Source organism: Agelaius phoeniceus, chromosome 17 (genome assembly GCF_051311805.1).
Source record: "Agelaius phoeniceus isolate bAgePho1 chromosome 17, bAgePho1.hap1, whole genome shotgun sequence".
NCBI lineage: Eukaryota > Metazoa > Chordata > Aves > Passeriformes > Icteridae > Agelaius > Agelaius phoeniceus.
In genome coordinates this window covers 11,604,047-11,629,096 of record NC_135281.1, presented here as the reverse complement: position 1 = coordinate 11,629,096, position 25,050 = coordinate 11,604,047, and the positions used below count along the sequence as shown (strand labels likewise).

The 25,050-nt window shown below is 44.5% G+C and overlaps 1 protein-coding gene and 1 long non-coding RNA gene across 8 annotated transcripts; one reads left to right on the top strand and one right to left on the bottom strand.

Moving 5' to 3' along the window:
* Positions 1-31: 31 nt before the first annotated feature.
* On the bottom strand, positions 32-11,604 carry LOC143695410 (uncharacterized). Of its 5 annotated transcripts, none has more exons than XR_013184558.1 (4): positions 10,789-11,604; positions 5,904-9,929; positions 2,540-2,792; positions 32-350 (listed from the first exon to the last, which is right to left on the bottom strand). It is a non-coding gene; the product is annotated as an uncharacterized LOC143695410 (long non-coding RNA). The 5 variants fall into 5 exon arrangements; XR_013184557.1 differs by having other exon boundaries at positions 32-2,792; positions 5,904-6,146; positions 9,200-9,929; XR_013184560.1 differs by having other exon boundaries at positions 32-2,792; positions 5,904-9,305; positions 9,379-9,929.
* Positions 11,605-11,680: 76 nt separating this feature from the next.
* Positions 11,681-23,385, top strand: LSM14B (LSM family member 14B). Of its 3 annotated transcripts, none has more exons than XM_054644629.2 (10): positions 11,681-11,984; positions 16,028-16,191; positions 16,534-16,669; positions 17,126-17,242; positions 19,032-19,202; positions 19,325-19,402; positions 20,387-20,548; positions 20,720-20,873; positions 21,562-21,741; positions 22,085-23,385. In XM_054644629.2, exons 1-9 carry the CDS (start codon positions 11,696-11,698, stop codon positions 21,731-21,733), a joined length of 1,443 nt encoding a protein of 480 aa, XP_054500604.2. In that variant the 5' UTR covers positions 11,681-11,695; the 3' UTR covers positions 21,734-21,741; positions 22,085-23,385. The 3 variants fall into 3 exon arrangements, with proteins under 3 accessions (XP_054500604.2, XP_054500603.2, XP_077043487.1); XM_054644628.2 differs by having other exon boundaries at positions 19,322-19,402; XM_077187372.1 differs by having other exon boundaries at positions 19,304-19,402.
* Positions 23,386-25,050: the final 1,665 nt, after the last annotated feature.

Genomic DNA, 25,050 nt, shown 5'->3' with positions numbered 1-25,050 from the left:
AGATCAAGTCCAACTGCACTGCCACTGTAACCCTTAAACCACTAAATCACATCTCCCAGCACCAGATCCAGATGCCTCTTAAACACCTCCAGGGGTGGTGGCTCCACCACCACTCTGGGCAACTTATTCCAATGCCTGATTTAAGTTAACTTTCAAGTTTTAAGGGGTATCAAGCTTAAAATAGCACCTCTTATATCAGGATTTTAAAATAAGCTTTGCTGTTATGTTTTGGGAATGGGCAGCATTAGAGGCTGGAACTCTGTTGTAGTGGGATGGGCTCAGCACCTGCTGGTTGATGATTCTGGGGAATTGACTGGCCTGAAAGCTGCTGCCTGGAGGCTGGTGGAGACCTGCAGGAACAAGTGCCATTAGTTATTTATGAGAAGGAGATCACTTTAAATATGTCCAAGTTTTCTGTACAAAGGGTTGCCCACATGTGGGTGTCAGCTCTTCCCCCATCACGCATTTGTGGTGATCACTTAACTTGTAGTACTCTAACATGAATTAAATTGATCTGCTTGACAGTCGACCCCATGAGCAATGGAACCATGCTCAAGTACTGTCCAGTTCTCAGCCTGTCCCTAAATATGCAAATATACCTGCCAGGGAGAAGCTGTTTGCCAAAAATTCACATAAAAACTGATTTGTATTTGCTCTTAACACACAGGCCCCAAAGAATACAGCAAGTACCTTTAAATCAAAAATCCTAGAAATTCAGCTCATAGTGAGGGATATTTCTCTTCCGGTTTCTATGTCCTCTTCTCACCTGCACTAGACTTTGGGTGATAACGAAAAATTACAATGTTAAGCCTTTCCCAAGGCTCTGCTCACTTACCCCTGTGGCATCACCCTGAGAGACTGCCTACATCCTCCGAGTTTTATATTAATATTTTATTCTTGTACTTAAATGCTTCTCTCAGTCATCACTTGAAACTCAAGGGTGAACAAGAAACTGCCCTTTTCATCTGTATGAATTTTAACTCCCATTTTATCAATTTTTGACAAATTACAGTGCTGCAAAGTAGATGTGATTTTACAGACACCACTGTAGGTCACGTTACCCTTTTCTTACAAGACAGAAATGCTGCTTTGAGCAGGGCAGTCCCAACCTCTTTGCTGCTGCCTCAGTCAAGCACGTTGCTAGTTTCAGCTATGGTGAAATTCTATAAGCAACATACCAAAGAACTCTCTGGAATAGAAGCCTGGTCACATTCCCTACCCAGCAGAAGAGTTAATCAGCTGCTCAAATGATTTATTAAGGGTGAAAAAGCTCGACTTAAACTAAGCCAGCCTAAAGGTGCAGAGTGGCTGAAAGAGTTTCTTTGATGGCATCTAGCCAGGGCACAGCCCCATACTGGGCCACAGTGCCTGAGGAACAGGGGAGGAAGAGATGGAGGATGTTATCAGGTGGCAGCAGCAGTCAGCATGGAGGGCCAGAGCAGCCTGCATTCTTGCTCTGCTCTCATTCTAGGACAGCTTGAATGTAGTTTACAGATGCCTACAAAACTAGAAATAAAAACCTCGAAATCTTCACGTCCTCATTCTAACACTCTCTTTAGTGTACCATATGGCACATCTACCATATTAGGTAAACAACTTTACAAAATTACAAGAGCAACTGAGATTCATTACAACTTGTGCATTATAAGTGTGTAGGATCCATTACTGAATAATTTATCTTTTCATACACTCTGTCTCTTGTTTGACGTTGGAAGTAAGTTTCTAGACTGAATTCTTCAGCACAGGGATTCCAGCTCCTCTGTGCTGTACTACTCCATTTTAAATGATACAAAAAGAGTAACTTGCACAGGAATTCTAGGAATGGAGCACAGGTAATTATTAGTGCTGGTGTAGAAATAGTCAAACTCAATATACAGTGAGTGCTGTGGACTTCACCCATCAGCACCCATCAGTTACATCAAAAGATCTTGAACATTACAGGCATATATTGGTTCTCTGCTCAAAGAGCAGGAGCTAGCAGGAGCTATCCAGGAAAAATGGACAATTGTCAGTTCCTTTAACCTCCTTCCTTTATATTATTACATATTATTATTTAAAATACTTATTTCCCCCCCTAGATCTACAATGTAGACCATGACACAGACACTATCTCAGGTTAAGGTAATGCCATTCTCCTTCTGCTTGTTTTCTCAAAATGAAGTTAGTTTAGAACTCATTACAGAAACATCTGACACAGGTATGGATTGGGGTGACAAGGAACAGAACAGAGAAGCCTATGGATGGTTTTAGTCTTAACTGACCCATCAGAAGACTAAAGGCCCATGAATAAATAGATTAAAAACTTACTGTTTTGCTGGGTGATTTCTTGCTCTTCTTTCCTGCCCCTCACCCAGGATCATTTGAAAACACTGAAAGTTGGGATTTAACCAGTAATAATACCTTGATTTCAGAAGTTCAGTCAAACAAGAAGGCAAAATTCACACTTGTGTCAGCTTCCACTGGAAAGTGCTCAGCAAAACCAAGATTTTGGGTTCATTCATAAAGCTGCACTAACCTTGTAGCCAGTATCCCTCCCTACCTTTCTGCCTTGTACACCATTTCCTTTTTTTCTTTTTTCTTTTGGAAGAGCAGAGAAGTTCAATGGATAATTTGGTAAGTAGAGAGTGTTAGGAGCAAAGGAATGAAGTCTTGATTGGAGATGATGCAGTTCTGTACAGAAGTTCCCCATTGGTAACCTTGAAAGTCTGTGTGCTGATTCTTCTGCAAATGGGTGTCAGTCTCCACTAGCAAGTGATCAGCAGCAAGACTTCATTTGCACCCAGAATACAAATCTATAGGAAAAAATATTCCTGGTTTAAGTATTTTTCTTTAAGAGCAAATGCAGTTTTACTGCAGACATGCACAAGTAAGTAAATAAAGGAACTTCAGTGCCCCTTGAAGTCTATGCTCTTGACTGTCTTCTCCCTGAAATCTCAAAATATTGTTAAAGTCTTGGTCTTCAATTCATCCCACGTACTTCAGTTGTCCTTAGGTGAATCCCTGAAGAAGTCTAATGCTCCTAATAGGGATTAATATTCATAATTAGGGTATCTCCTAATAGGGATTAATATTAATAATTAAGTATGGTATGCTGCAGAAAATGTCTTAACTCCTGCACTGTAAAATAAAAAGAGGTGAACAATAGATTTGGACAGCAACAGTACAATCCCTTTTTCTTTTATGATAATTACACCTACCTACACCCACATTTCCACTGAAGGACAGTGTCTGTCCTTATGGGTACTGGACTGTTTCTGCCAGCCACAGAGGCTCCAGCCCTGTGCTGCAATTCAGTGTTCTGGACAGAAGCCTCACATGATACTGCCAGGGAAGAGAAATGGCAAAAGCACCCACTTAAAGAAGTGTTTGTATCTGCATAACAATTACTGGAACTCCAGAAGCAGAAAAAAACCCCAACTCTTCTTTTCATAAAATATACTTGATTGAATAAATATATTATGTGACAACTTATGGGATATCCTCTTTTTAAAACCAAGGTATTTAACAATATCTAGTTATTAATTAGGAAAGACATATAAAATGCCTGTTACAGGGACACTACTTATGAGCTTGGTTTTCAAACCAAAATGTTAGCTGAGCACACAACTGCCTTGGCAATCTCCTAAGTGTTTCTGGGACAGAAGACTGTGCCTCTAGAACATGCTCCATGCCATTCCCACAGGAGTTATTTCTGTGTGGCTCTCCTGAGGCATTCCAAAGTCCACGCAGCTCCACATCCGGTGCCCAAAGGAAAACGCCCGGAGAAAGTACTGTGGGATAAAGGATTATTGTTGAAAACCCTGCAAGGCTTTACAGCATCAAAGAGCTCTGGAAAACTTCTTCCTTCCCAGCTGCTCTTCATCTGGCTTGTCATGCTTGTTACTGCCAAGATAGGAAGTATCAATACCCAGACTCATCTGTAAGGAAATTCTTAAGGAACTTTACTCATAGGAGAAAATGAAGGTTTCTAAGCACACACCCCAGCAGCTAACAGAGATTTCTAAAGCAAATCTTCTGAAGGGGATTACTAGCAAATGTCCAGAATTCTGTGTGTGGAAGAGACAAGCAGCAGAGATGTCAACTAAGATTTGTGTTTTATCTGTTCTGAAAAATTTCTTGTGCAAGCCGACATGATTCATGAGAAAAAGAAAAATACTATTAGAAGATTAGAGGTCCTTCTGGTCACTACAACCAGCTTCAGTAATTTCACATATTTTGAATTTAGCAAATTATTAGAACTGACTGGGCAAAATGAAAATGCTTTCCTCTCTAAGCAAATTAAAGGACTTTTGGAAAATTGAATCACTATTTCCAAGACAGAATATGTCAAGAAAATGTGCCTATTGATGGGTCTCATTACTGGAAATCCAATTTGCACATTTTACAGTCAGGATTTGTTAGAATATGTTTGAAATAGATATTTCTTTTTTGAGAAAGGTGACTTTGGCAGGTTTTGCTTCAATATTTCTGTGAGTCTTTGTGAGCAAAGTATGATTTTTCTAGGGATGTTTTATCAACAATATATTCTCAGACAACCTAATGGTACATGATACCATAGTTATTCCAGTAATGGATTCCTGCCCTCTCTTGATTCAGACCTGGACACATTTAACAATTGACCAATTATGGTAATCAGTGTTATCCTCCTTCTTTATATGCTTCCCTCCACTCACTGGCCTTAAAAATATATAAATAAAAACAAGTGAAAGAACCAAAAATGAATCTTCATCCTGTTTGTTCTTGGTCAGTGCCAAGAACAGGTACAGCCAATACCACATCAGTTGTGAAAGAGCAGATGCTGCAGATGAAAACATTTGTCCTATAGAATTTCATATCACAATGCCTAGAGACTGGAACTTACTTTATCTAAATCATTCAGTAGCCCCGTGGTTCTTCTAAGACAGAGGAGTTATTTCAAAAGAAGATTTTGTGTGTGCCTGAATGCACACTTTTTAGCTCAGCAATAATATCAAATGAAACTAACAGGGTGTAGAGTTGGTAAAACTTTCAGCACATGTTCAATACATAGGGCAAAATCCAGATTCTTTTACATTTGAACTGGAAGAATAATCACGTGTGCAAGCAGTTCTGAAAGTCATTTTCAGATGACAAAAATGGCTAAATCATTTTCCTTACTCCATTTCTAGTTCACAGTCTGTCAAATGCTCTTACCAAGCCTTAGGAGACAATAGAATTCCCGAGCAACCTTAGTGAGATTATAAAGAAAACAGACACAAAAGACCCTGAACTGGAAAGCCAGTGTAGACAGAAGAGGTATAAAAACATCATCATTTACAGAAAGGAAAAAAAATGAAAGCAGTCCAGTACAGGAGGTCTGTTTTGGTTGTAATAAAATGAGATTTTATCTAAACTTTCTGTGGATTTGGAATGCAGAAAGTATGTAAAGAAGATTTTGCCGAGTTTTTGATTTGTTTTTTCTTTAATGACTCCTCTGTAATAACTGATTAAAATAAATCATGCCATAGCTTCCTTATTGAGCTGTCTCAGACTTAATGAAAACACAGCTAGAAAAGCTATTAGACAAGTTTATTTTTTTCTGGATTCTCCAGCAGTCTGAATAGTTAGGGATATAATTCCAGACTCTAGGTTACTTTCTTGCACTACCTAAAATATATTCTCACTATCAGAGAGAGGTCTGGAATTGCTCTTATTCCTTTAACAAGCTTTTGCCCATTTTGGAAACTGCAAACAAATCAAATAACTCAGTTAAATATGGGACGTGTTCCCACAGTTGCCTGAAGAAACCAGTGCATGTTTTGAAGCAAGTCAAAGATTTTATCTCTGAAAAGACAAGATGGGCAAAACTTCCAGCCCAAAGGAAATGACACACCTGGATGTAGGGCCAAGGGAGTCATGCTAAGTTGTTCCTTATTGTTGCCTACCTTTGTTTGTATGGGGTATCTTGCAGTACTCCTCCAATACCACACAAGTATAACAAAGATGCTGTCACTATTCTTCAGGCCAGTTCATGCTCCAAGTTCAACTTGCACAAACCTTTTGTGTCCAAAATGTCCTACTAGCAGCTGTATGTCCCAAACAGCCTTTGGAAGTTTGGCACAGGGGATGTCATAGGCAGAGGAAATGCTGAGTAAAATACAGAATCCAAGATGAAGATGTGAGGTGTTCTGGAAAAAAATTAAACATAGTAATCAGAATTAAGTGAAAAAATTGAAAAGCCAAATCTCTTTTTTAGTTACTTTACAGGAAAAAAACGTGGTTTAAAAGTGTACTAAATATCAAACACCTTGTCATACATGAAGTGATGGAGAAATGAGGTATGAAGCACAAATGATGCAAAGGCTTTGGAACAGTAAATGCCAGAAATGTCACGTGTTTGTGACAAGTGTGCACACAAATACTACAATGGTAAGGAGAAGTGTGAGTTAGAAGGAGATTAAATCCCAGTTTATTGTCATACAAAAATTAATGACTTCCTGAAACTCCACTAAAATTCTATTGCTATGAATTACTGTACCATTCTTGGTATCTTTAGCCTAAACCTGAATTAAAACCTATAAACTTTAAACTCCAAAGCCTCTTCAGTCTCATTTTAAGAAGGAAAATAACCAAGATAAATGAAGAACACCCTAGAAGATAAAACAATGACTAATAATTCATATCCTCAAAGGCATTTCTGAAACATGACTTTTAAAACAAGTCCAGGAACAATTCAAGCCATGAAAGCTGCAGCAGATGTTGTGCAGGGAAAGAACAGCACACTGCCAAGGCTGGTAAAATGATCCCTTACCTCACTGAACAGAAAGAAGCTGAATCTACAACCCATTTGTAAAACAGGTAAGGAGGGGGAGATTCTTTGGCTGAAGAAGAACGAATGCAAATGAAGTCTCTGAACTAAAACATCTCATAAAGAACTCTCTCCTCTACGTTCTCAGCCCAGTGATGTACATGATTGCCCTATGGTTTGATTTGCACAGCAAGAGCTGTGCAGCTGGGTCTTGGTTCAACCCCACTGCAGCCTCAGTGCCAAGGAAATAGTGCTCAGTACTGATAGCTGGAATGTGTTCAATAGTTTGGAGAGAGAAAAGTCCAGAGAGGGAAGGAGGAGCCCTTAAAAAAACATTGCTGTCAACCTATCTGGAATTTTAGCCAAACCCAGATTTCTGTCCAGGGAATAGTGACATTTTCTGGTCTGCAACATCCAGGGGTCTGCAGTATGTTTTGCATTCTCAAAACCATTTGATTTTGTTCAGAAAAGACTGGTCCCAGAGTGATGTATCAGGCTGTACTCCCATCTGCTCCTTGGCTTTTCCTCTGAGACACTGTCAGGTGTACCAAGTAGGTCAGTTGTGACAGTCTGGTTGTAACTTGGGCTCTCTTCAGCCCAGAAGTGGATTTAGATCACTGGTTCTCATTGCAGCTCTAGAACCTCTCAGAAATTTGGGCATGAAGCTCAATACACGGATTCTTATTCTCCCAATTAATGCATAAATGTGAACCTCTACAAAATCTTCCCCTGCAGACTAACCCTCTGCAGCATTTCATCCCTATAAGCCAATTTTTTGCTTCCTTTCTCCATGTATTACTTCCTTTTTTTCTTTCATTGCAGTGTGTCTTCAATCCACCTTTTCTTCACTTCATGCCTGGAAGAACTTTAAGAAATCCCACTTTTATCCCATGCCCTCACATCAGTGCACCTGTGAGGATACACAGAGATTTGCCATTCACTTCAGTGCAACATATTCCAAAGAAAAGCAGCCTATGCAGCAAAAAACCCAGTCAGAAATTTCTCCTAATGGAGCTTAGTATCTTAGGCACTGTTCAGTTCTCCCCACCCTCCTAGATAGACAACTATATCTCTTTATGCCCTAATTATTTCTAAACTTAGGGCTGAATCCTCTTACTCTTTTCAATGGGAGATAGATGCATAAATGCCTTTTTTAGAATGTGTCTGACTTTAAAGTCTTCATCCTTCAACTTTTGTCACCAAACTGCAAACTTCAGCTTTGTCAACCTTTTTTGTATCACATACACTATCCATTTAACTGTCTTCATGAAAGGATCTCTTAAAATTATATCCAGCTTCCACATCTGTGAATAAATCACTATCTACTTAGCCAGGATAATTTCATCTTGCCATTCAAGATCCAGAAAGCCTTGGTATAAAAGGTACTTGCACTTCTTTAACTGCTTCATTCTCCAAAATTTCAATGACAAAGTGAACTGCAAGAGCAGACAGGATTTTGGGATGAGTTCTCAGTCTTATGTCTTGTACTGAGTGTGGGTTTTAGTCTCATTTCTATAAAGTAGACACCTTTTCCTAAGATGTAAGGCAAACTAATATCATGAAACACTACTTTCTCCATACATCATTGTATCTCTTTTTCTTAGATTGTGGGAATTGAGAAACTAATTTGACAAAGCCCACATCATCTAAATACAGGTTACCAATTCTTCTATTTTTTCTATTTCTTAATATTTCCAATGTTTGTTCTCCTTATTCCATTCTCCACCCCTCACTCTTCCCATCATTTTAGTTACCTTCAGTTCAATTTACATGCTTTTCTCTTTATTCTACTTCATCAGCTTTTCTTTGTGTAGTATAGATCCACTTACAAGAGTAGATCCTTTTTTTCCTTCTCATCTTGTCTGTTTCTCCATCCTGTTCCAGTCCCTCCTTCCTTCCTGGTCTCTTTTCTACTGCCCATTCCCCACACCTCTACAGAACAGTGTCCTGTGCTTGGTGACCTTCCCCTCCTTCCCTGCAGCTACCATAATCTTATTTTGAAATTACTGCATCTAACATCTCTTCCTCTAGGGCTCAAGCATTTCTCTCTTCCTTTGTACCATTTGTTTTGTTTGCCACACCCAAATTCAGATCTCTCTTCCATTTTCAGTTCCTCTATTTTCCATGCTTATTTATTTTCTTTCCTCCATTTTTTTTTTTTTTTTTGCCATCAACTGCAAAGGCATCCCATTGTCCCCAGGTGCAAGAGGTGATGCTTCAGCAGGCAGTGCCTGGCTCCCTTCCTCCAGCAGCCAGAGCTTGTCACAGGTGTTCTGCCAACTGCTGGTCTGTCCTAAACTCTGCCACAACTCACCTGAGTCAGTTCAGCTCACATTTCCATGGATGTGGCCATCATCCACCACAAAAGCTCTCTCTCACCATCACAGCCCACAGATTCTCATCACTGCAGTAAGTCAGAGGTTTCTCCTTTACCTGCTAAGGAATGTGCTTAGATACAAGGCTGCTTGCCCTCTCCAATGCCTCTAGGTGCCTTCCAGCTGCCACGGGAGTCTCCCGAGTTCTGCCAACACAGCTTTTCCTGTAAATAAATTAGCTTTGCACTTCCATGCTGTGACTGTATCCTACCTCCACTCTCCAAAGGCCACAGGTACCTGCAGTCCAAGTGGCTGTTGTGTGAATCCTGTGTCTGCTGTGATCATGAGGTGCCTCTCTGCCAGATTTCTTCCTACAGCCACGATGAACTGCAGTCAGCATCTTCATACAAAGCCAAATGTTCCTTCTTCATATGAGGGATGCCTGGGATAGCACACTTGTCATGAATTTACACAGTGAGAGATGCTCTTTGCTTCCTCCTTTCAACACTTAGTGGATGAGGAACTGTATTTTTTAGCAGAATAAATAATACTAACAGGCCACTTAAAATGTCAGGTGTCATATTTCTTCTTGCTGATGGCTTGTTATCTCTGACTGTTGTCAAACACAAGATATTGAGGAAATTCATTACAATAAGAGTATCTTCCAGAAGCAGGCTGATTTATGGCCATGGTGATTATAACCAAAATTCTGTAGGTTTGCATATCTCTCCTTACCAGTGTATAGGTCATGCCAACTTGGAGTAGTTTTCTTTTTCCACACTGCTTTAATTGGCCTTCCTGGAGGATCCACATCACTGTATTGCTACGTGTGACTGTCTCTTTCTTCTCTAGTATTAAAAAGGCAAAAAAAAAGTGAAGGAATAAGACAATCATAATAATACCTTGTGTTGAATAAGGAACAAAGTACTGGAACTTACAGGTGCTTATGAACCAGTGACATTTTGGTTTGCCTAAAGAAAACAATGAATAACTGCAAAACCTGGAGCCCCATTTACTATTACAAAAGAAAATTTTAAGAATGGAAATAAGAAACATCAATTTAAACATATTGTGGGGTTGGAAGATGTTGACCAAAAGAGGGAGTTCTGTTTCTCTAACTTTGGCCACACTGTTGACATAATTTTTTCACAATAAATAATTTTTCGTGGCTGCCCCAAACTGAGCAGCCACATTTTTTCTATTTTTTCTTTCCCTATTATTTCTCCATTTGACCTTTTCTACACTCAAAACTAGGCACTCCTCATACAGAGGAACTAGAGGTGTTTTTTCATTAGGGAAGTTTCTAACCATCAATTTGCCCACTAAAGGGCACTGTTTACTGCAATAAAAAAAGGAATCTCTGCTTTCCCTCCGTAAGTTATACTTAAGGCTGAGCTAAAAATCTAAAAAGGTTGACTTTAAGGGCTGAGTTTCTTACTCAAAATTACTGCTTTCCCAATTAATATGTATTTTTTTTACCTGATATTTTTTAGGAACTCTATGCTAGAACAATTTAACAAGGAGAAGACCGCACATACGTACGAGTGGAAAGGAAGCATCTGCCCTGTTCAGGCAGGGGAGATTTGCTCTTCAGGCTGTATGAACAGCACGAAGAGTAGCACATATATAAAATACATAAGGTCACAGGGCAGACAGCTTGGGAGAACAGCTCTCCGAGCCGTGGTGTGCAAGGACGCGGGGATGAACCTGTGGGCTGCGTTCTCGCGTGTCGCTGTTGTATCGCTGATGGAAGGAAGGATGTAACCAAGGCATGGGCGCCCGCAGCTCCAGCGAACCTCCCTGCGCTCAGACAATGGCTCCCGCTGCATTGTCCCCGGCTGCTGGCTTTGAATCTTATCGAGTCACACAAATTAGCGAGATCCGTGCCCTCTGACCCGCTGCCCGAAACGCAACTGCCCTGCCTGATCCCCGTGCAGCCTCTGGCCGCTGAGTGATTTCCCCTCCGTGGCCATGGCTGCCAGATGCTGCCGCTTGTCTCTCATTGACCCGCAGATGGCCGGGGAGCCGGAGAGCTCCCGGGAGACGCCGCACGGAGCGGCCCCATCCTCCAGCTGCAGCCTGGCACGGGGTGACCCGAGCCGGGCCAGCAGAACAAAGGTGCGGGGCGACCCGCACAGGGCAGGGCCCGCCGGGCACCCGCGGCTCTGCCGGAGGGAGAAGGGGCTTGGGCAGAGGCGGCCATGGCTACTCCGTGAGGGGAAGGCGATGGTCTCCTTCTCCCCACGCTGCGTGACAGCAGCTCTAGGACAGCGGCGAGGGGAAATGACACACGGGTGAGGGGCAATGCCACACAAGGGGCAGTGTCACCCGAGCGAGGAGCGGTGCCGCACGAAAGGCAATGGCACAGCCTCAGTGTCACACAGCCGCCCTCAGAACCGCTCCCCCTCCCCGCGCGCTCCCCTCAGCCACGGCAGCGCGGGAAGCCAAGTGTGTGCGCGCGCGCTCCCGCCCCGCCCCGCCTGGCCCCGCCCCGCCCCGCGGCGCACGTGGCACCCTCGCCCGCGCTGGTCACGTGACGCGGGCCCCGGGTGTTCCCCCTCCGCCCCTCCCCGTCTGACCCCGTCTCTCCCGTCTGGTCAATAGCGCGCGGCGCATGCGCGGTACCGCATCACGCCCCCCGCCGCCTCCCCCCGGCCCGTCTCCCTCCGCCCTATATAAGGCGCGCGCGGCGGGGTCCCGGCTCCGCAGTGCGCGTGGGCGGCGCGGCGGCTCCGCGCGGCTCTGGGACCCCCCCTTCCCCTCCCCCGGCTCCGCCGCCGCCATGAGCTCGGGGACCCCCTACATCGGCAGCAAGATCAGCCTGATCTCCAAGGCGCAGATCCGCTATGAGGGCATCCTCTACACCATCGACACCGAGAACTCCACCGTGGCGCTGGCCAAGGGTGAGGCGGGGCCCTGTGGGGGGCGCGGGCGGGCCTAGGCCGGCGCTGGCTGAGGGGACGCGGCGGGGGCCGCCGTGCCGCGAACAATGAGCGCGCCCGGGGCCCGCCCGCCCCGCGGGGCTGTGGCGGGGCTGGAGCCCCGGGTCCGGAGCGCTGCCGCTCTCCGTGAGTCAGCACTGACAGGGGCCGCGCCGGAGGAGCGGGCAGGGCCCGGGATGCTGAGCAGCCCTCGGCTCTCCCCGGGAGCTCCTGGGTAGAAGCGCTGCCGGCAGCGCTGGCTCCCCTTGCCATTGTCAGAAGCGGGGAGGTGACGCTCGGCATCGCTGTGCGTGGTTCGGTTCCCCTCGCTCGGCTGTGTGTCGGTGTTTGGCTCGAGGAGGGCCCCAGGCCGGCGCTGAGGAAAACAGTTGCTGTTGTTGTGTCTTTGTTCCTTCCGTGATTGATAACTGGACTCTGCTCAGGTGAGGAGGGTGGGAGCTGCTACACAGAGCGCTGGGGGCCACCTGCACGTGGGTCTGGCTCGCCGACCTTGCTGCTCCTCAGCGAGGCTTTGCATTTTGTTTCCCTGTAGAAATACTGATCATTGTCTTGGAAACAGTGTCATTTGGGTTCAGTTGTCACCTGTGCTGGGAACTCCTGTATTTCATCTCAGTACAACCTGTCCTGTCTTGTTTAGTCCCTCAAACATGAACTTACTCCTGTACTGCTTTTCAAGTCCAGCTTGGCTACTTCAGCTCATGTGCATCGGCGTTTTCTTTCCCTGAGTTTTGTCATTCCTTTTTTCTGGGAAGTTCACACGTTCTTCATTGCCTGCAGCCAGCCATCGGGGTTGTCCACAAAACAAACACCTTTTGTTTTGGAAGGCTGTTTGCTGGCAGGAGGCACTGACTTGCCAGATTCACAACTACCCGCAAGGCAGCCTGTGCCCCAGTGTTTACCAGCATAATGATGTTTATGTGATGCTGGACATTATTTAACACCTATTAGAGTGTTTTCTGAAGTTAAAAATGTGAGTTTTCTCAAATTCACTTTTTTTCCTAGGAATGTAGCCATTTATTTAAATGCACAAATGGAGCTGTTTGTGTTAGTGCTTGGCTCAAAGTACTCGAGAGGTTGCTGGAAGGATGCAGTTCCTTTCCTGTAGGTGCAGGAAGATCTTCACCTTGACCCAGCAGCAGTAGAAATGGTTCCTTACCTAGTCCTGCCTTACACATTGCTCTTGCTTCTTCAGACCTGGTGTGTTTCATAGGCATGTGTGATTAAAGTGCTTTATGATGTGAGTAAATATATGCTCTGGATAAGACTTCTGGCAGTTCCTGTATTTATTGGTTTCTCAGTGTTCAGTTTTGATAAACTGGAATGCCTAAGTGGTTGTTGCAGTAGGTGGGGAATACATTTTTCCCTACCTAAAGAGCTGTTCCATAAACTTTATATCACAAAGCCTGCTTTTCATTGTAGCTCAGAGGGGTTTTTCAAATTTAGAGACTTTATAGCAAAGCAAAATTAGAGTCAGAATTACAAATGTAGCAACAATGTTGAAGTTAGTCAGGGCAGTATCAACCTGGTGTGTGATGTCAGTGGTTTAAAACACTTGATCTCTGAGGCATTAGAAGGGCCATGAATTACTGGCACGATGTTGAAATTGTCCAGACTGCAGGTAAATTGTTGTTAAACCCTGGATGCCACTGTTTAAACACTTCCATGTGCAATGCCAGTACCATTCTCTTTAGTTCTACCATTCATAAAAAAATTATTTAAATTGAAAGAGACCTCAAGAAATCTGGTTCAGCCTCTCACTTGAAGCCAGGCTGACTTCAATTGATTTATATTTGTTAAACCTCAATATGTGCACAGAATCTTAAATGCTGGAGATTCCATGGGCTTAATTAATCACTACAAGAAAGTTGTCTGTTTTGTTAGAGGCTAAACTTAAATTGCAAACAAAGGAAGTTTAAACCCACTGCTGTCCTGTCAGGAAGTTGCTCCCCCTTAAGTAGAAGTCTGAAGCAACTGGAGATTTTGAACAAAAAAGATCCATGTAAGCTCTGCTTTCCAGTCAGTCTTGCTGTGCTTCCTGCTCCTTCAGAGCTTAAGCTCAACAGCCCTACATGAGTAGGAGCTGTGTTGTAAACCAGGAGCTGCAGTGCTGTGGGATTGATTTTCTGTCCATCTGTAAGCAATTGTCAGTAACTTCATGGTAGACAGCCCTTCCCACCTCCACAGGAACTTTAGCTGCACTTTGTGCTGTGCCAGCAACAGTTAAACACCTGAGGTGCAGGGACAGGCAAGCTCAACTCCTCCAGCCCTGTTTTGTCTATGACAAGGACTTGGCTTTCCACCTTTTTTGTTAGAAACCTTGGGACCAACTGCAAGGCTGCCTGGGCAGCTTTGGGCTTTGCAGGCCGTGTGTTTGTCCATGTGAAAGTTGATGGGCTGGTCATGGTGCCTTCCAAGCTTGCTGTGGAATCCTGCAGGAGCCCTGGGTACCTTTAGTACATCTTGCCATGAGCTGTAATAATCTAATTTTGAACAGAGAGATCAGTGGTACAGTTCATGTCCAAAAGGCTACAAGCATTGCTTTCAGTTTATAATCTGCTTCTGGTTGACTGGGTTACAGCTGTAATATGATCAAACAGCAGCTGGAGATCTAAAATAACTTGGAGAGGTTATTTACCCTAGGAACTCATGGAAGATGGCCATTGAAAGGCAGTGACTGACAGCTTGTCCTGGTACCAGTGAAGATCCCCTTCCTGTTAGGTGCAGCTGAGGTGCTGAGCAGTGTGACAGGGATGTTCTGGCATTCACCTGTTCCTTGGGAGCTCACCTGTGTGTTAACAGGGGTGAAGGCCATTTGTGGCACTCAGTGCTACCTGGTGTGAGGTGAGCCCCCTGCATACACCCTGGGACAGGACTCTTGAGTATCCCTGGCTACAACTCCTTGTAAGTTAGGAGCAGCATGGTGTGCCAAGGATGCTCAGTGCATCCACTTTTGGTGCTTTTTCCTGGGAGGATGTGGTGCCCCCATCTGTGTGACAGGAAGAGTGGCATGTCCTGGTGGAGGTGTTTCAGTGCTTCTTTGATAACCTGTTAGAAGCAATTGAGGGAGTCCAATCCAAGAGTTCTTCCATGGGCAGAAAATGTGCATCAAGCCAGTATGTGCTGGTACTCATCTGAGCTGGGAGTGCCTCTCAAACACAGAAAACAGCCACACCAGTGAACTTGGAAGTTTCTGTAACTTGTGGCTGAAATTTCAAGCTTTTACCTGTCAGTGCCACAGTGATGTAACTGTGCTATCTGTTTTCCTGTGCCAATAATCCAGTCTGACCTCTTCTTTCCTAATGGCTCAAATTAATTTATGCTTCTACCTAGTAGTTGCCACAGTCAGCTGAAGTCTTTTTTTTTTTTTCACTCTGATGTGTGACATTGCTGGTGAGTGTCTGTTCAAGTATTTTGGTAGCTGGCACTCAGTAAGGCCTCCCTAAGCACTTAGATTTATCACTGGTGGCTTGCTTTGTAGTCACATTAATCATAAAAACAGTGACATTGGAGTAGAGAGGGAATTTTAATAGGAAGTTTTACCATTGATAAAAACCACCTCTATCTGCATAATAAATGTATGAAACCAAAGGTGCAGATTTGAGCTCTAAAGCCTTCTACCATTTCCCCCTGCTGCTTCAGGGGCCTCCCCTGGGTCTGGTGCAGTTGTCTGGAGCTGAATGCCTCCATGGGACAGCTGCTGGGGAGGGAAGGAGAGTGCAGCACTGTGGGGAAGTCCTTGGGTTTGGAGTAGGATTCTTCACTCCAGCTGGTCTATGCTCTTTACCTTCACAGCTTGATGTAAACAAAACTGTTTACACAGGCTGCTGAAAAAGTTGGCATTTGAGGGAGCAGATGTGTGTGAGGAGGTTGAGGGTTCTGGAAGAAGCTGTTGTTGTTGTTACAAATGGCAAGTGTTGAAGGAATACTTTTTAATCACATGAATGTGAGTTTGCAGAGTGCTGCAGTGGCAGTTCTGCACTAATGTCACCATTTCCACGCTCCAGTGCGATCCTTCGGGACCGAGGACCGGCCCACAGACAGACCGGCTCCTCCCAGAGAAGAAATCTATGAGTACATTATTTTTCGAGGAAGTGACATCAAAGACATCACTGTCTGTGAACCTCCAAAAGCTCAGCACACTCTGCCACAAGATCCTGCCATTGTCCAAGTAAGTTAGCCTCAAGTGTTGGTAAAAAGCTGAGATTGGTGTTGAAGGACTGCATTTTGGTAAAAACTTCTAGAAATAAAGGCAAGTCAGTGTGTCCAGGAATCTTCAGATTATTTAAAGCATCCTGAATTTTGTTGTAATGTTTAAAATAGCAGCAGCATTAAGACTTCAGTCAACAAAAGCCAGAGCTAGCTGAGAATGCAGAAAATCATAAAGAGGTAAACTAACCCTTCTCAGAATTTACTTAAGCTTTAGTAATGCTGTACATGAAGTAAAGAATCACTGCCAAAGCAAGTTGACTGTTGGACACTGTAAATGGAAATGTACTTTGTCTTGTTACAGTCTTCACTGGGCTCTGCCTCTACATCATCCTTTCAGCCACATGTGCCTTACAGCCCGTTTAGAGGTATGCCACCTTACAGCCAGCTTGCTGCCAGCTCTTTGCTTAGCCAGCAGTATGCAGCTTCCTTAGGTTTAGGTAAGTACAAACTTTACTTGCTAGAATAGAGGGATGGTCTTGTATGCAGCTGCTGTGAAAGCAAATAACAGTAACTAACACCAAACTCCTTGCCGAGTGTCAGGCTGCAAGGAGCAGTGAATAAGCAGCTCACAACTTTGTGCAATGGTTTTACTGCAAGGAGGCCTATGTTTCACTTGCATGTGCACACACACACGTGAAAGAAACAAACTAAATAGCTGAAGTTTCTTTCTGAAATTATTGGGAATACCTGACAGTTGAGGCCAGTTAATTTCTAACCTAACACACCTCACATCACATGTAAAAAGAACTTGTATTTCCAGAGAGGACTGTAAATAAGCTGCTCTAATGCTGTTCTAGAGAATCTTGTATCTCTTTCCAAATCCTTCAGATGTTTCACTACCTTGTATCTTATCCATGTATCTCTGCTCTCTCTTCTTCCCTCTATCTCTTTAGAGAAATTGGTAAGCCCTCCAGCATCAGCAGCTGCTTCCAGCCCTAGTTCTTCTCCGTCTCCACAACCTGTTTCAGAGCCTGACATGTCTTCAGAGCCCCATCAGCTCTCTTCCAAGGGTAACAGCAGTTTGAGGACTCCAAATATTTGGAAGAACTGCATGGCACTTGCAAACACTGTTCTTGTTAACCCCTCCTAGAATGATAGTGCTTATATGGGTAATGCCAGTAGAACTAGTTTGTTCTCAGCTTTTTTTTGCCTTTCATTACGTGAAGTGTGATTGCTCCTGTCCTAGAAGTATCAATTAGAGAGACAGGAGAAAGGAAAAGTCCAGGACAGTGGATCCTCTTGTGTAAGTATCAGGAGAAGGATGAAGTTTAGAGATGCTAATGTGCTGCATCCTGTCCAGGAACATGTGTCACCATAGGGTTTGGGTGAGGAATTGGTCAGCCTTTCCTGGAAAAAGAAGCACACTGCTTCAATTGTGGGTGGCCTGTGGTTGGAGACTTAGGCTGATCAGAAATTTGGTTGTATTTTCTATAACTGAGGAAACATCAGGGTAGATTTCATGCATGATGGGGCATTGTAACTTGTCCAGATTCCCAGTTAGTAAAGCATGACTAACAGCTAGTGATTCCTGAGTAGCAGAGATAACATGGTTCTGGGTGCTTGCTTCTATGTGTAAAACCTTTAGAGAAGGTTGAGTTGAGATACCAGACTGACCTTCCTCAGAGCAGGGTGACCAGGTGCAGCCTGCATTTAAACACGATAATTAGCTTCATCTGGTTTTAGCTTAAGCATGTATGCTTGTGTTGGCATGAAGCTTTTTACTTACTCTCTGCTTTTGGCCATCTATCTGTACATAGTTTCTCAATACTCAGCTAAACTTTGAAACTTTCTCATGTTAAACTTGCACATCAGCTTTGTCCTACTCAATAATCCTTAGGATATGTCTGTCTTCCTTGCAAGTTTTCCAGGTATACATTAACTGGGAACCTGCATGATGTAACCTACTGGGTATATCTCATGTTGGACTTGGGTGACCCAGAACTGTCAGTGGCTTGGTTTGTGTGAACTCTTCAGCTTTTCACTTTTCTTGCTCTTTTAATATATATTCAGTTAAAGTTTGCTTCCAAGCAGTTCTTATGCATAACTACATGAACCCGTAGTACTCCAAACCTTCTAATTAAACCTAGAATGCAGTGTTTCTTCTGAGTACTGAAGACTGTCACTTTTTAATATAATTGGTGTAAGGTATACCAAACCATGAAAAGTATTTACATGTTTTGTAGTGTGAATAAATAAGCCTGGATGGAAGAGCAACAGAAGTCTTGGTAACACTTTGGCCTTGACCAAGAAGGAATTTAAAAGGGTAACTTTGAGATCCTGGTCTGGTTTCAGGTTTTCTTTGTCTGAAAGCTCTAACAATAAGCAATGAAGTTGAAGGACTTCTAAAAGCGGCTTACAAAAGGGGATATAGCTGAGGTGCTTAAGCTTTTGCTGCAAAACCTTTTTGACAAAGTGGGGTAACTTTGTTGAACAGTTTCAAAATGGTGAATTTTTGTTTCAGATTTAAAGTTACCGTATAAAGTAAAATCCTGCATAACGTAGAAATTAGATTTTGGTATAAACTGAGTGACTGACTTGGCTTGGTTGTTTAATGTTTGTCTAACTTGATTTAAGAAATATTTGGGTATATTTCCTGAAACTGAGGCTCTGGATTATGAGAGCCATGACTTGTATGGCAGTGGTGCCTTACCTGGTGCCACTTAAACTTAACCTGTAAAGATGCACACTCAAGGCTTTGAGTCATTCTTGACCAAACGGTTTCTCCCCTAGAAGTGGGCAGGGTTTGAATGGTGTTGGCTCATTTTCTGAGAGGCACTTAGTCATTGGGATTTTTTCCAGGTGCTGGCTTTCCTTCTGTTCACCCAGTCCGCAAAAGCCCCATGGTAGAGCAGGCTGTCCAGACTGGCCCCGTTGACAGCATGAATTCCCAAAAGCTGCCCCCAGGGAAGGTGACTCCGGGGATCCCGCGCAGCGCCCGCCAGGTCCCGCCAGCCAGCAGCAAAGCGAGCGGTACGTACACCCCGCTCCAGCCCCGAGCTGGGCTGGAGCAGCCTTCCAAGGTGCACTGCTACCCTGAGCTGCCTGGGGAATGTTCTTGTGCTCCTTTAAAGTTTATCCTTCTTGTTCAGTAGATACAGTTCAGGCAGCACCTGTGCAAACCCAAGGACAGGTGAATGATGAAAACAGAAGACCTCAAAGGAGAAGATCGGGTAGGTTAAGCTGACGCTAAACAGTCTCAACAGCCTGTGAAGGCAAAAGGTGTTAACTTCAGTGAAGGATTAACTGACAGAAGACTGGGAGAAAGCTTTGGGCATCCAGAGATGCTTCCCTAACAAAACAGCTTCTGGAGTCGCAGAAGTTCAGAACATTCCAGGGACAGAGTTCTAGCGCCTTTTCTAGAAAGTTGCAGGTATGTCATAAAAATCAATGCTGTGACTTGGCAGCAGCAACTGGATTTCTCTGAAATCTCAAGTGTATTTCCTGGGAGAGGCAGCCTGTTTAAAACTTTCCAGAGCTTTTATAACAGAGCAGCTATGGAACACTCACCTCCATAGAGCAGAATTCTGATTTCAAAGTGGCAGATAAGCATGGGCCAGAAGCAAGTGACATTCAAAGAGGTTTCTGCCCAAATAAAATGAGAAAGGACAGGAAAGAACACTTCAGACTCTCAGGCCTTCAAATTAATTAGTGTGTAGAATGGGTTATAGCTTTTTCAAAAAGGAGTTGATAGCATCTCAGTTGGAAATGAGAAACTAGACAGAATACAAGCTCCAGTTGTGGGTAGATGAGTCTTTTGCTGGATTTTCTGAGACCTCCTCTTTGCCATCAAGATGGGTTTTAGGCTAATTACAGTGCTGTGTTTGCAGGTGAAGAGCAGACAGATAATTTTCCCCACCTCCCTCAGCTTTTCTTGCTGTAGTGCTTGTTCTGCCTTCCTCTCTGCACACTGGAAGGAAAGTTGGGTGCACTCTTAGTGGTAAGACTGACATCCAGGAATGCTGCTCAGAAAGTTAAAGTGTTGCTGTAATGTGTCTTCTACAGCCAAAATCAGAAGTTGCTTTCAAAGAGGTGTGGCCTAACCACAGGACTGGAAGCCAGAAACTCCTGAGTTCTATCCCTGGTTTCCTCTGGTCTTGAGCAAGCCATGTAACCTCCCTGTGCGTTACCAAGTGTTTAAACTCTCCTGCTTTCAGGAAACAGGAGAACCAGAAACCGTTCTAGAGGACAAAACAGACCAACTACTGTGAAGGAAAATACAATAAAGTTTGAAGGTGACTTTGACTTTGAAAGTGCAAATGCACAATTCAACAGAGAGGAGCTTGATAAAGAATTCAAGAAGAAACTAAACTTTAAAGGTTTGTGCCTTCATTAAATATGAATTGCTGAGCTAGTAGTAAACACTGCATAGACAAACTGGTTTTGAGAAACTGCATGATTACCTCTCACATCTTGTTTGAGGGAGCAAGAGAACAGATGGCTCTGCAGTGTGTGCCTCAAGGAAGTGTAATACATTTCATTATCTTCAGATGACAAAGCAGAGACGGGGGAAGAAAAAGGGGACCCTGGAGTGGCAACCCAAAACAATGATGGTAACGCAGAGGAGGACCTGCTGGGGCCCAACTGCTATTATGATAAATCCAAGTCTTTCTTTGACAACATTTCTTCAGAACTGAAATCTAGGTGAGTGTTCTTTAAAAGCTTGGTTTTTAAATGGAATTTTAGGCATAAAATTTCAGACATAATCTATGTGACATGGTTTAATTATTTAAAAATGTTAGAATACCCTTTAGACAGGGAATATTTCCATGCATTTGATGGCTCACAAGTGATGTGAACCAAGCTTTATGCAGTGGGACCAAACAAAAAGCATTTCAGCTGATATGATACACTTGCCTAAACTATGATAGAGGAGTTTCTATTTCTGTTTCCCAGTACTGACTTTGAACCCATTGATTTTAAACAAATTCCTTATCTGGCTTGTGGGAGAGGAGGCATCAGGGTCATGCTGTACTGAAGGTGCAGCTGGCAGACAGGAATGAGCTAAGCCTGGAGGTGGGGCAGAGAGGTCAGCTCTGGCTGTGGAAATGCATTAGGTTAAATGTGGGGAATATGAAGGGAAAGCTTCAGCCTTCACTGCCACCACTGGTGCCCTCAAGTGCCTGGAGAAATGAGACATCCCTTTAGTGTCAGCATGAGGGGTTCCCTCGGCTCTGTGGTGTGGCTGCAGAGGGGATGGGTTAGAGCAGGTACACTGCAGCTGGTGCTTGTTGCAGTGCAGCTCAACAAAATCAGGGGTTTGAGGCTTCCTCTCTGAGTGGGCTGGTGGTTCTTTCATGTTTGTGCTCAAGCTGAACTCAGCCTTGCTCAGTTCCAGGCGCACCACGTGGGCTGAGGAGAGGAAGCTCAATACAGAGACCTTTGGAGTGTCTGGACGGTTCCTTCGTGGCCGCAGCTTCCGAGGTGGATTTCGAGGTGGAAGGGGGAGTGGAGCAGCGAGGAGAAACCAAACCACTCACAGAGCTGGTACTGGCAGAGTGTAACTTCAGAGGCAAGTGCTCTAGCAAGAGTAAATGCTCTCTCTGAGCCAGGTTTGTCTCTTACTCCTTGCCTGAACTGTCCGTGCAGTCTGTTTTGCCCTCCAGTCTCATGGATATATCAATAATTGTTCCTTATTGGGTCTGATTGATATTTCTAAAGGGTAGAAGGAGAGGGGGTGGTTTAAGGTGTTGATTTCTTGGTCTCACCTGTCTGTGAAAAAGCTCAGCTCAAGCAAGCAGCTTTTAATTTCTAACTAAGCATTTCAGCTCATACAGGGGTATGAGCTTTGCTATTTCTCTTCTTGGGAGAAGAACCCCATAATATCAAATCTAACTCTACCTTTTTCTGAATAGGTTCAAACATCTCTCCTGAGAGAATGAAACTGTATATAAAAAGAAAACAACCAACTGCTGCACTAACGTGGGAAAATGGTTCATATTGTTTACTGTCTCAGCTCAAGCGACAGAATTTCATGTACTACTGCTTATATTTTGGACTTACTTTGGACCAGCCACTGTCTGCTGGAATATTTTTTGGAAGAGGGAATGTGTTCAGGGGTACCTTCTTCAGGGTGTCTTTTCTTTTTGTTTGTGTTTTTCAAGTGCAGACTAACTTACACGGTTCTTCTTTCTGGGTCTCTCAAGGCTGCTATAGTCTAAGCTCAAAGTCAGACTCCTTTTCTGAACCCTGGAGAAGAGAAATCATGCTGTTTTAACACAGAACCAAAGCTCACTTGAAATAAACCAGCTATAATTTGTTTGTTCTGAGTAACCAAATGGATCCTTTGGGTGCTGCTGGTCTCACGGATCTTGGCAGCAGGTGTGAAGTAGCACTTGGTATCTGGAGAAATGGATTCCTGGTGCTGAGGAGTTGTGTATATTGTCACTTGGGAATACTGGAGTGTTGATCATGTAGTAGTGTTTCTGACTGTACAGCTGTTTGTGGGCTGCTGCTGGGCTGGAGGTACCACAGGACCGTGGCTCTGCCTTGAGCTGCAGGGTGCTGGGAATGCCTGGGGCTTGGAGCTCCTGGCTGGAGCATGGGGACACCATGTGGGATGGGAGCAGTGACTGTCCCCACTCATGTGCAGAGTTTTTGGCAGTAGTGACTGTCTGGGAAGGACACCTGAAGCTCTGACTTGTTTGCCTCGGTTTGTACTCGCTGGAGGCAGCACCAAATGCAAACAGTTCTCTGTACTCTGTAGACTGTGGTGGAACTCTTTGGAATGTTTTCATTCAACTAGGGATGGGAGACCATATAATGAAGCTTAACAGATGGGCATGTTTAATTTCTTTCCTCTATACCCCCATACTGTAAATAGTTTAGTTGTTTTTCTTTTGTTTTTAAAAATCTGTATGTGGGGAGAGGGCTGGGAGGGAGGGGTTACCTTTGTTTGCATGAAATAAGTGGGTTAAATTGCTATAGGCATGTGTCCCGTTTTTGGTTGGTAGGGAATTTTGTTGAAAAAGCACCTTGATGACTGAACCCCTTACATAGCTCAAGTTTTTTTAGTTATGCATTGACCTAGGTTACTGTAAAAGCTTGGATTTATTTTTGTAGGACTTTATTGCTGAGAATTAGAACATAGCAGTGGGGCTGCTCTTTGGAGTAATGTAAATTGTAATTATAATAAACATGTAAATGTTTAATGTTTCCCTCCACCTCTGTTCTGTACATAGCTCCATAACATCACTCCCTACACTCCTCTGGCACCTGGCCTTGCAGGGCTCCCATCCAAGGTGCAGAAAACCTGGCTGCAGAGCTCTGGCAAACCTGGAAGTGTTACACAGTATTGGAAAAAGGCTGAAACACCCAAATCCAGGCACTGCACATTGTACTGCTGCCCTGGTTCCTGTGCTGGGACTCAGCCTTATGAAGGTTCTGTTACTCCAGCCTTGCAGAGGGAGGCCCTGGGGTTCCCCAGGAGCCAGTGCTGCTGCTGCAGGCCCTGGCTCACACCTCTAAGCTGGGGTGTGCTGAAATGGCTCGCTCAGAGCTGCTCTGCCTCTAATTTTGCTGCTGGCAAAGCAGCCACTGTGGCTCTAAGTGTGGAGATGGAATTGCACTGCCCTGGCAGAGGATGGGAAGAGAAATCCTCATTGCTCCTATGTAATCACCATTATTCACATGTAGCTGTGCCTTTTCAATTGAGTGGGATCAATTCCCTTGTTTCCACAGCAGAGCTTCAGCTCCCAGGGATCAGCACATCCTGGCCACTGTGTGAAGCCAGGTGCTGGCCTGGCTCCTGCTGTCCAGGAGCAGAGGGGCCTGGTGGCCATGCCTCAGCCCCAGGGCTTGGTACCTGTGAGCCCTTCCCCAGAGCACTGGGGGCTCAGCTGCAGCCCTGTCAGCTTCCCCATGGAAAATTCCCAGTGTGGGAACAATTGTAGTGACTTGAGCAGAAAACCAAGTGCAGCTTTTTTTACTTCAATGTTCCAGCCCAAGGACTGCTAAATTAACCTGGTGTTGCAGGACCATGCTTCCTCTGGCTCCTGTGGTCTGATGTGGCCCTGAGCAGCAGCAGCACTGCTGCTTCCCTGGCCTTGACTCCTGTGGGATCCTCTGCCCACACTTTGCTGGGCAGCATTTCGCTGTAAACAGCTCCTGGCTGGGAGAGCCCAGCCCTGTGAGCTCTGCTGCCTGGAGCATCCCTGGAGCCCCTGGGTGTCCTGAGCAGGGGCTTGAGTACAGAGCTGGCCACATTCAGCCCTTGCTGTGCCTGCTGCCACCCCAGCCCTGCTCTGACACTCCCACACCCTCTGGCTGTGCAAGACTGAAGAGTCTTGAACCAAACTTCCCAGGGCAGTTTGGTTCTACCCACTTGGTGGATACAAAGGGGGAAACTTTTACAATGAAAGAGCACCTGTTCCTATTGCTTCAAGTACTGAGACTTGGGAGTGTGAGCTCAGGTGGAGAGGGGCCTGAGGCTCCTCTGAGATGAGGAACCATCTCAAAGCACAGGGTAAGAGGGGGAGAGGAAGCATGTGAGGGCAAATACCATAGGAGAAAGTGGAGGAGCTACAACAACTCTGTTGTATCTAGCACTTGCTATAGTTATGGTTTAGTTCCTGATGCATAAATCCTGCCCCCCAGGACCCACACCAGTAATGCTTTACTCTGAACCATACTTGGAATCACCAGGCCATGCACCCTCTGCCCTGAGCCTGTGCCTGCAGCAGCACATTCTCATGCTGGCCCACAAAACACAACCCCCTGTGTGTCCTGTCCTTTAGCAGTAAAACACACCCAGGCTGCTGCAAGGCAGACCCAGCCTTTTCTCCTTGAAAGATGCCCATTAGGGAATAAAAACCCCAACTCC

Excerpts from the sequence above, each read along its gene's own strand:
- LSM14B (XM_077187372.1), top strand. The coding sequence starts at position 11,696 with ATGCGCGGTACCGCATCACGCCCCCCGCCGCCTCCCCCCGGCCCGTCT. Across the intron at positions 20,549-20,719 it reads GAAGAAACTAAACTTTAAAG|ATGACAAAGCAGAGACGGGG; the intron begins GTTTGTGCCTTC and ends CATTATCTTCAG. Across the intron at positions 20,874-21,561 it reads TCTTCAGAACTGAAATCTAG|TTCCAGGCGCACCACGTGGG; the intron begins GTGAGTGTTCTT and ends AGCCTTGCTCAG.